Genomic DNA, 9,928 nt, shown 5'->3' with positions numbered 1-9,928 from the left:
TAAAACTTTTGCGAAAACTTAATTTAAGATTGTAAAATTTTGCTAAAGTAAGCTTGATTTATAATGTCCAAATAATGTAATTGCAGTCATAATATAAGTTTCAATTTATTCACGCTATAAGCTAAACAATCATAGATAACCTGCATTATTATATCTGGTACATCTTAAACAATCTTACAGGCACTCTAGATATTTAGGTATTCGAACCAATGTACTTATTTAACGAGGACTAATATTTTTTATGAGCCAAAAAGCGACTAACAAGAGGACTGTATATACTTGCATCTACTGCATATGTTTAAATTAACTTTTAAAAATAAATTGAAATAATATAAAACAAATATAACAGATAGCGAAAAATTGCGGCATCACTCTTCATCGGGCACCAGCAAGTTGAGATTAGCACTGCCGGCTAGGCTGCCCATAAAGGTTTCCTCGTCTCCTCTCACTGATAGAGTTTCCCTACCAGTCAGCATATTTTTCTCCCGTATCATGGCCGTCCTTTGCCATCGCGACCCCTTGCAATTCTTACAGCTCTGTTTGGGCAACTTGAATACGGTGGTTGTTCGATTTCCGCAGTCTTTGCACTGAAAGAATCGCTTTTCAGCATCGACCACCTTTAAGGGGTGCTTCTGTTCCTTGCAGCGATCGGAGGCGGAGAAGGCTGTGTACTTGCACACCTGGCAGATGACGGCCTTGCATGGCATCTTGTAAGTGGCCAGCATCTTCTCTTCCATCGCTTCCTTGCGTTCAAGCTTGTTAAAGTACTCTTCCTGCGCTTCGCGCTCTCGCATCTCTACGAGATTCGTATGCGATGAGGTGGCAGCCATTATTTTCTCGATTCTTGATTTGCGCATTAACTCTCGATCGTCCTCTTCAATTTTTTGTCGCTTGGCGCTGCTAGAGAACTTCTCGTTAAGTTCATCGATGGCTCTTCTCTTTCCACTTTCACTACCTCGTGTGGAGTTGGGGTTGATCTTCTCCAGTGGCTTCTTCTTCAGCAGGGCGGCTGCTTTCAGCTTGGCATTTTGTGCCTGGCGAGATCCTACATTGATCTCAAAGGAAAAGTTCTCGCTACCGGAAAGCTTGGGCGTTAAACTGGCATCGAAGGAGAATCCGCGATTTTTGAATTTATCTGGAACAGGTGTAGTGGGCATGCTGACAGCGGGCGTGCCTGCTTCAGATTCTTTCTTGTAATCACTTCCCTCCGCCTGCTTTTTCTTTTCAAAGCGCTCATTTTCCTCTTTAAGCAGACGCAACCGCTCTAGATCTTGGACTCTCTGTTTCCTAGACGCTTCCACACCACCAGCCAAACGGGAAACAGGACCCCCACGTTCTGCATATGGAATTTTAGTAGGTTCGGCTGTTTTGGGCTTTGAGGTGTGGTTAGCGGTATGGGCGAAAGGGGAAACATCATAGCCAGCCAGCATACTCAGACGATCACGTTCCTTGGTGATTAACTTGGCACTTTTTCTTGCGGGAACTGCAGTAAATGTTTGGCCGCCGTAAAATATCTCGTTCTTGCCTAAACATAAAGAAAAAACTAAGTTATCTTGAGTTTCCTTCAAACTCAAAGTTTACTTACCCAAAACCTTGTTTCTTAGCTCATTGATACCACGACCTGCGGTCGCGGATTGCAGTTCAGAACGTCGGGACATCTTGCCATATTCCTGCTTCACATGAAAAATGCAATAATCACAGTCGGTTAGGTTAACCACCGAAGTGCACTTGTCCCCATTTTTTTTGGTGGCCCGACATGTGCCCAAATCCTTGGACTGACCCAGGATCATGACTTTTTGGGAGCTATCGATGGAGAGGCAGGCCACATCTGAACTTCCCGCTCTCCTCTCAAAAATAGTTGGATTCAAGACAGCCAAGCACAGACCCTCAGCTGTTTTCCACAGGGATTTGTGGGCCTCTTTAAAAAGGAAAAGTGAGATCGTTTTAACCTCTCCCCGTAGATCGGATAGTTTCCATGTGGAGTAGGGATCACCCTTCTTGGTGTTCTTTACAGGATTTTTGGAAACCAGCGCGCCAGCAATGACCCAATCTTTGGCCAAATCGCCTCGCTCGATGTGATACGCAACGCCTGAGAAAGGCACAGGTTTCCTGCCCGTCATGCGCTCCTGCAGCAGTGAGCTGGAGACTAGCGGATTGATTATGCGCAGTCCAAAGACTGGATCCGTAAAAACGGCAGATACGGGAGAACTTGACTGGGATTTGGATGCCACGGCGGCAGCGACTGGCGGAGGGCGTTGAAACGTGCTGCTCACCGCCGATTGGCGTTTAATGGGATTATGCGGATTTTTCAGGGGTTGCGGGGTGGATGTAACGACGTAGGTAGCCTTCTTAAGGTCTTCATCCACTTCCCTCGCCACCTTGGACTCGTAGGCGTCCTCCTGCTGGTGCTTCAGTCTCTTGTTTATATCATTGCCGTACTCATTGTACTTGCGTTCCAGGAAGTTCTTTACCTCCTCGTCGTCGGACGAGTCCAGCTCTGGTTCCTTACTGATAGCAGCATTCTCCTTCTTCTCGGGTTTCACGATCTTTTCGAAGGTGAAGGCATTAGCAAAACTGCTGTCTTCTCGTAGTTTTGGCACCGAGTTCCCCAAAATGGGTGCGGCGGGTTTTGTTTTTACTGACTCTGCAGATTTTGAATTTTCGTTTTCTGCTGCACCCAGTAGTTTTTCCAGCGCCAGTATTTCCTCCTCATCGTCGATACTAATATCTGTTCCAGATTTCTGTGCAGGACCCATTTCATTTGGATAGATTTGGATTTTGGCGTGATCTCGTATGTTTTTTTTCTTAGTTTTCTAAATGGGCGCAATAACAAATCACTTTTGGCGGGCTTAGTGTGACCGTTTAATTTATATGGTTCTACTGAAAGTGCTCGTTTGTCAACACTGTCTACACACAGATTATAAATTTAATTATAATTAATTTATTTAATAAAATACTTAAGTATTCCTAATAAGGAACCATTGGGTGTCTTAGTAAGTAATGTAATATTATTAAGGAATTTGAATTGTTTTCGAAATAAATATTACAATTTATTTATTTGGTAAATATTAATACCAAAAACGTTCACAACCGGTATTTTTCTTCTGCACGTGCTGGATTTTTCCCAAATCCTAATTATGGTCATCCGCTCGTCAATAAGTCATCTTTCCGCTTTAATTCGCGAAAAAGCTGCAGAAAAACCAAAAGGAAAGTACCTAGAAACGGCCGTATAACGCAGCCGTGAAAATCGCAGGGATTTCATCGCCAGCGGTGTCGAGCAGGCGTGGATACGCGGAAAAGAAGCTGAGCAGCCGAAGAAATTTGGCTGAGTGTTTGCGTGAGGGTGGAAAACGGGGGACCGCAAACAACGGATCGCGAATTTCGTCTTAAGACAAAGTTTTTCGCTGCCTGTCACGGTATTCCACGGCCTTGCCCACGGACTTCCCGGTTCTGGAAAACCGCAGCCAGGCTAAAACGACGAGAAGGTGAGAGTCGCAATATGGCGAAAAAGATCCCCGATCCCAGCCAAATCGCCATGCGGCGCTGCTCCACCCACAATACCGCACCCCGCCCGTTGAATTCGCAAATTGGGTTCAACCGCATTTGCCTTTGCTTTTGTTACGATTTTTTGCTCACCCCATTTGCGATTTTTTAAATGTTTTGCAAATATATTCCGTGGCCATTTTGTGGTTATAAGCGCCGCTTGTTGGCGGGTCCACGTGTGTAAGTGTGCGTGCCTGCTGCATTTGTATTAAATTACAACCACGCGGCCGCCCTCTTTGGTTTTTGTTGCTGTGGTTTGTGCCGTTTCTGATAACCTCTTGCGTGTTGTTATCAAAAATGAGAGAGCCAAAGGAGGAGCACGGCTTACATCACAGACATCGCATTGCTTCAGTGACCTAATGCACTCCTAACCTTCGGAGAGGTTTTCATATTGCTGCTGTTGCTGCGTTTCTACATACTTCACGAGAAAATAAATGGAAAACAAGAAAACTTGCTACCGTTGATTTGTCTCCTGAATTGTTGTTGTTTATTTTTGTTTGGCATTTTCCTTGTGCACTTTTCAGCTCTGTTTTCGTTTACCTGCCATTTCTCTCCGCCCATCTTTCGCTCTCTCTCGCTTCCGCTGCCACTCTCTTCTTAGTATTTTCGCCTGTCATCTGGCGGTCAGTAGCCGGCGCCCTCCCCCCTGCCCACATCACCTTACGTTCCGTTTCCTCCTTGTCGTCATACATCGAAATTCGTATTTTAAAATATATGTATGTATGTACTAATTCGCCGATTACTTCGGCAATTCGAAAAGCATGTTCCTGGTCCTGCTGTTTTTGTTGATTCTTTCATGGGAAAAATGCGTATATAAAATTAAATGTAAATTAGAAAAATAAATATGAATAGTTCAAATATAACTTTTAGGATTAAGTTCATAAATGGTTGAATTAGAATTTAAATAAGCAATGAAACACACTTCTATTTTAGTATGTAGAAGTATATAGCATTGACAGATACTCCTGGCACAAAAATTCGTTTTTCATGTTGTTAATCCAAATTCAGTCTGTTTATCAAAATTATACAAAAATTATATCTATATAATATTATTTAAAAAACCAGACTATGATCATTTGGAGCACTTTTTCCTATGGTATCTATGATTTTATGCTGACTGTAAATACACTGTCTTTAATTTCTAACCACGGTTAAATATACACGTATTATTAAGATAGAGAGTCATAGGCTTATTCACATACGCAAATGCTTTATATCTGGACAAAATAATAATACCCACAGAAAGCAATCGTAGCCTTGCACAGCGAATCATTTTTGGTAGGCGTCTCTCGGTCTTGTTTTTCTTCGCTTGTAAATTTCCTTCCACATTGCACAAATCATCTTTCTGTGACAAGAAAATCTTTGCCAATGTTTATTGTCTACCGTAGAGCGTCCTGGCCAGCTGCATGTTGAATGTTTCTGCGAGTGCTCAACAAGATATTGCCGGTATGTGAGCCCTCTGTACCTGCCCGAATCTCAATCTCCGCAATTGCCCCAATCCGAAACCTATTTTCCCCACCTCCTAGCCAGTTTTAGCCTTGTTTCTGTAGCGTCGATTGCAGCCACAATTGGAGTATAAATAAGCAGCAGAAGCGCGCTTACCAGCCATTCGAGATTCGGTGTTTGTTTCTGCGATTGCTTGACTGATACTCAAATTTTTGCTCTTTGCAGTGCTGCAACGATAAAGAAATGAACTCAAACATATTTCTGGGCACAGCTGAGAATGGCCTGCGGCACGATAAGATTGTTATACTTGATGCGGGAGCACAGTACGGCAAGGTGAGCTTAAATCCAAGAGTAGTTTAAAACTCTTACTAAAATGGTCCTGGTTTCTGCGCAGGTTATCGACCGTAAGGTACGCGAACTATTCGTTGAGTCGGATATCCTTCCTCTGGACACGCCAGCTGCCACGATACGCGACAATGGCTATCGGGGCATTATCATCTCCGGCGGACCCAACTCAGTCTACGCTGAGGATGCGCCCAGCTATGATCCCGATCTATTCAAGCTAAAGATACCTATGTTGGGCATCTGCTACGGCATGCAGCTAATCAACAAGGAGTTCGGGGGCACAGTGCTCAAGAAGGATGTTCGAGAGGATGGCCAACAAAATATCGAGATCGAGACCTCGTGCCCGCTCTTTAGGTGAGCCAGGAAATATTGATTCCTAAAACAAGCAGCAACAAGAAAGTGTTTAGGCTTAAATGCGTTTACCTAAGCGCTGATACAATGCTGCTAGATCAATTTTAAAGCCAAGAACAATTTAGTTTAGAGCAGTTTATAAACTGATCTACACATGGCTTTACATATTATTATCTATCATTACCATTAATTATTCGAATACAGTAATAATTAAATATTAACATTAATTAAATAACATAACATTTTCGTTTCCCACAGTCGCCTCAGTCGCACACAGTCCGTGCTGTTAACCCACGGCGATAGCGTTGAGAGGGTGGGCGAGAATCTGAAGATTGGTGGCTGGTCCACAAACCGCATTGTGACAGCCATTTACAATGAGGTACTCCGCATCTACGGCGTACAGTTCCATCCTGAGGTGGACCTCACTATCAATGGCAAACAGATGCTATCGAACTTCCTGTACGAAATCTGCGAACTGACACCTAACTTTACCATGGGTAGTAGAAAGGAGGAGTGCATACGCTATATCCGCGAGAAAGTGGGCAACAATAAGGTGTTGGTGAGTTTGGGAAATTAAATTTTGAATCAAGACATGAATATCTTAATGCAATCTACATTTTACAGCTGCTGGTCAGCGGCGGCGTGGATTCGAGTGTCTGTGCAGCTTTGCTCCGCCGTGCTTTGTACCCTCATCAGATAATTGCAGTGCATGTAGATAATGGTATGACAGCAGACAAGATTAGCGAAATTTATTCATTTCTTTTTTTTACGACTATATTATTACCTAATATATTATCCTTTACTCCTAGGTTTCATGCGCAAGAAGGAAAGTGAAAAGGTGGAGCGTTCACTGCGCGATATTGGCATTGATTTAATAGTCCGAAAAGAAGGCTATACGTTCCTTAAGGGCACCACGCAGGTCAAGAGGCCCGGACAGTACTCCGTGGTGGAAACGCCCATGTTATGTCAGACCTACAATCCGGAGGAAAAACGCAAGATAATTGGTGATATATTCGTCAAGGTGACCAATGATGTAGTAGCCGAATTGAAACTAAAGCCCGAAGAAGTTATGTTGGCCCAGGGAACCCTCCGACCAGATCTGATCGAGTCCGCCTCTAGCATGGTGAGCACGAATGCAGAAACAATCAAAACGCACCACAATGACACGGATCTTATCAGGTAAAAAGCAAATGTCGAAATTCCTAACCAAGTTTTACTGATTAGCTTATTTTTTGTAATTCATTTCTTCAGAGAGCTTCGTAACGCAGGACGTGTGGTTGAGCCTCTTTGCGACTTCCATAAGGATGAAGTGCGCGACCTTGGCAATGATCTTGGCCTGCCTCAAGAGCTTGTGGAGAGGCAACCCTTTCCGGGTCCTGGCCTGGCGATCCGCGTCCTCTGCGCCGAAGAGGCATACATGGAGAAGGACTACTCGGAGACTCAGGCATGTTAACAATAAATTGCAGTCAAAGTTATTTTAATAAATATACTATTTAATTGTAGGTTATTATCCGCGTGATTGTAGACTACAAGAATAAACTGCAGAAGAACCATGCTCTGATCAACCGCGTAACGGGGGCCACGAACGAAGCGGAACAGAAAGACCTTATGCGTATCTCAGCGAACTCGCAGATCCAGGCAACTTTGCTGCCTATACGCTCAGTGGGCGTGCAAGGTGATAAGCGGTCATATAGCTACGTAGTAGGCTTATCCACGAGCCAGGAGCCCAACTGGCAGGACCTTCTCTTCCTCGCCAAAATCATACCGCGCATACTGCACAACGTGAACAGGGTGTGCTATATCTTCGGTGAACCCGTACAGTATCTGGTGACGGACATTACGCACACCACACTGAATACTGTAGTTCTTTCGCAGCTGAGGCAAGCGGATGCTATTGCCAATGAAGTAAGTGGATTTGCAACAACAATAAATAAAATGTATTATATCATAACCGTTTTAGATCATAATGCAAGCTGGACTATACCGAAAAATCTCGCAGATGCCTGTTGTTCTTATACCCGTGCACTTTGACCGCGATCCCATTAACCGCACACCCTCCTGCAGAAGGTCGGTAGTTCTGCGTCCGTTCATTACGAACGACTTTATGACTGGTGTGCCGGCTGAGCCCGGATCCGTGCAAATGCCTTTGCAAGTGAGTCAGTGTTCAATCTTTCTGAAAAATGTATGTTAAATCTTTTCCTGCTCACAGGTCCTAAATCAAATTGTACGCGATATATCCAAGCTGGATGGAATCTCGAGGGTGCTGTACGACTTGACAGCTAAGCCGCCGGGCACCACTGAGTGGGAATGATGCGTTCAAACCAAAATTTTTAACAGCCATTTCATAGAAATAGATGAGAGAAAAAATAATCAACCAACCAATAAGCGGCGGGCGCTCGATTATAGGACAATGGCCAATCAATGGACGGTCAGGTGGGATAAAGATTCAGCGGCGGACGGATCGACCCTTGCCTTCGAGCACTTCGCAGCTGCTCCTGCCTTTTAGAGAGACACGTTAAACGAGCAATTCATGAGGCGCAAATACAGAACTGCAACTGCCGCTTCGAAATTTAAAAACAATTCAGGTTCATTATATCGATGATGCACGTATGTGTAGTTACTGTGGAATTAAGCGAATCGAGATCTAAAACAGATGGTAAACTATTTGCCAATAACACTTATGTACATTTTCATGTTTTGTTCCTTTTGAGAAAAGGAATGTGCCCACAAACCACGTAACAAACAAAAACAATTAATTTACGCATTTTTAGTTATATACATAAAAAATATATATTATATACATAATAAATAATTGCAAAATCACAAGTTCTGAAAATTGTATATTTGCTAGAAAGAAGTGTTTTCGTGGCAAAAGGCATAAACGATTCTAAGAATACAAAACAAAAATATTGTAAGCTAAAATTATGAATTGTTATATAAAACGTCTATATTTAAAAAATGGCAAAACCAGAAAAATAAATCGATTATGATACAAGAAATGTAATAAAGCGAAAATCGATTTAAATGTGTTTGCATTGCATTTTTTATTTTGAATATCTAACCAAGGCCTATGGTCCAGACTTTGCTTTTGTTAAGTAATAAGGACCGGCACTAGAATTTTTTGCATTTTTTTAAAAGCGTCGCGGGAGAGAACCAACTTGTTATTTTGGAGATTTCTTAACTTATCAAGCGACGCCATCTTTTCTCTAATGGGTGTACGTTTACTTGGCTTTTCCTGAATGTGTCGCAGGTTTCTAGACGGATTCTTTTCGAGAGTAGGTATCGAGCGCTTAAGATGCATTGGCTGAGTAAAAAAAATAGAATAAAAACTAAAGTGATTTGTGCGTTAACTATAAACATACAATCTCTCGAGGGGATTTTCCCCCTTCTCGGTCAAACATGTGGTTTAGAAACAGCAGTTTATCTGAATAAAATAGTTTTGGCTGCGGCGATTCACCCGAAAACTTTGCACCCTGCTCTTGTATGCGCTCCATCTCAACTTTATAGCGAAGCTTGTGAATCATATGTTTCCAAAACCCAGATGGCGAGTCTGCTTTCATTTCATCGGCGATCGCATCCCAGATTCGGTCTTTGAGCTCGAAATTGAAGAAATCTTTGTTGCGCTGATTCCACAAGCATTTGTGATCTTCATACAAGGCGATTAACTTTAATTTAGCCTTGGCGGTCTTCATGAACTCCGGGCTAGGTGAGAAGGTGATGGGGGTCTTTCGCAAAGAAGTGGCGTCAGTATAGGTGTAGGAACCTGTGCTGGAGTCAAAGGACGTTGTACTCTGTTCCTGACGCTTCAGTTTTGCAGCCAGTAGGGCTCGCCTTCTTCGCAACGATGGCTTGTCGGAGAGTGAAAAGAAATCCGTGCTGGAAGCAACGGAGGTTTTACTTTGAGCTCTGCGTTTCATAGTCCTAGAATTGGATTTACTAATAATTTATATTTATATATTGACAATTCGACATATTTTCCAAAAGGTAAGGCTGAATAATAAGTAATCTGCCCCAGTAGATTCTATTATTGATATTATGCTTTATTCTCCACTATATAATATTAAAATCAACTTATTGTTGTGTCTTACGTCTTATAATTGATAAAATTACGTTAATAATGAAGAAAATATAGAGGGCACGGGAGGTATTCAGGGCACTTATTGTCCGCTTTTTTTGTTGAACTCTTGTTTATTAAATGAAAGAGAATCGGTTTAATACATATTACTTGAGTTTTATTCGCACT

At 42.6% G+C, this 9,928-nt stretch overlaps 3 protein-coding genes and 1 non-coding gene across 4 annotated transcripts; 2 read left to right on the top strand and 2 right to left on the bottom strand.

Annotated features, from left to right (window-relative positions):
• Positions 1–80: 80 nt before the first annotated feature.
• On the bottom strand, positions 81–2,865 carry LOC117138601 (protein MCM10 homolog). Its single transcript, XM_033300790.1, has 2 exons — positions 1,586–2,865; positions 81–1,525 (listed from the first exon to the last, which is right to left on the bottom strand). The coding sequence occupies exons 1-2, from the start codon at positions 2,754–2,756 to the stop codon at positions 369–371; spliced, it is 2,328 nt and encodes a 775-aa protein (XP_033156681.1). The 5' UTR covers positions 2,757–2,865; the 3' UTR covers positions 81–368.
• Positions 2,866–3,140: 275 nt separating this feature from the next.
• On the top strand, positions 3,141–8,269 carry LOC117150371 (GMP synthase [glutamine-hydrolyzing]). Its single transcript, XM_033317233.1, has 10 exons — positions 3,141–3,485; positions 5,215–5,322; positions 5,384–5,688; positions 5,944–6,244; positions 6,310–6,406; positions 6,495–6,864; positions 6,937–7,129; positions 7,189–7,590; positions 7,646–7,837; positions 7,895–8,269. The coding sequence occupies exons 2-10, from the start codon at positions 5,233–5,235 to the stop codon at positions 7,994–7,996; spliced, it is 2,052 nt and encodes a 683-aa protein (XP_033173124.1). The 5' UTR covers positions 3,141–3,485; positions 5,215–5,232; the 3' UTR covers positions 7,997–8,269.
• On the top strand, positions 5,717–5,853 carry LOC117135364. The gene has a single exon (XR_004459018.1).
• Positions 8,270–8,710: 441 nt separating the features above from the next.
• Positions 8,711–9,790, bottom strand: LOC117150373. The gene is made up of 2 exons (XM_033317235.1): positions 9,048–9,790; positions 8,711–8,989 (listed from the first exon to the last, which is right to left on the bottom strand). The coding sequence occupies exons 1-2, from the start codon at positions 9,600–9,602 to the stop codon at positions 8,777–8,779; spliced, it is 768 nt and encodes a 255-aa protein (XP_033173126.1). The 5' UTR covers positions 9,603–9,790; the 3' UTR covers positions 8,711–8,776.
• Positions 9,791–9,928: the final 138 nt, after the last annotated feature.

The sequence above is a fragment of the Drosophila mauritiana genome, chromosome 2L (assembly GCF_004382145.1).
Source record: "Drosophila mauritiana strain mau12 chromosome 2L, ASM438214v1, whole genome shotgun sequence".
NCBI classification, from domain to species: domain Eukaryota; kingdom Metazoa; phylum Arthropoda; class Insecta; order Diptera; family Drosophilidae; genus Drosophila; species Drosophila mauritiana.
The sequence above is the reverse complement of the archived record's forward strand: the minus strand, read 5'-3'. Positions and strand labels throughout refer to the sequence as shown.

What these genes read in the sequence shown, in the direction of transcription:
- LOC117150371 (XM_033317233.1), top strand. Translation starts at nt 5,233, where the DNA reads ATGAACTCAAACATATTTCTGGGCACAGCTGAGAATGGCCTGCGGCAC. An exon ending in TGGGCAACAATAAGGTGTTG is followed by an intron (nt 6,245 to 6,309) that starts GTGAGTTTGGGA and finishes TACATTTTACAG; the next exon opens with CTGCTGGTCAGCGGCGGCGT. An exon ending in AATGACACGGATCTTATCAG is followed by an intron (nt 6,865 to 6,936) that starts GTAAAAAGCAAA and finishes TCATTTCTTCAG; the next exon opens with AGAGCTTCGTAACGCAGGAC.
- LOC117150373 (XM_033317235.1), bottom strand. Translation starts at nt 9,602, where the DNA reads ATGAAACGCAGAGCTCAAAGTAAAACCTCCGTTGCTTCCAGCACGGAT. An exon ending in GAAAATCCCCTCGAGAGATT is followed by an intron (nt 8,990 to 9,047) that starts GTATGTTTATAG and finishes TTTTTTACTCAG; the next exon opens with CCAATGCATCTTAAGCGCTC.
- LOC117138601 (XM_033300790.1), bottom strand. Translation starts at nt 2,756, where the DNA reads ATGGGTCCTGCACAGAAATCTGGAACAGATATTAGTATCGACGATGAG. An exon ending in GCTAAGAAACAAGGTTTTGG is followed by an intron (nt 1,526 to 1,585) that starts GTAAGTAAACTT and finishes CTTTATGTTTAG; the next exon opens with GCAAGAACGAGATATTTTAC.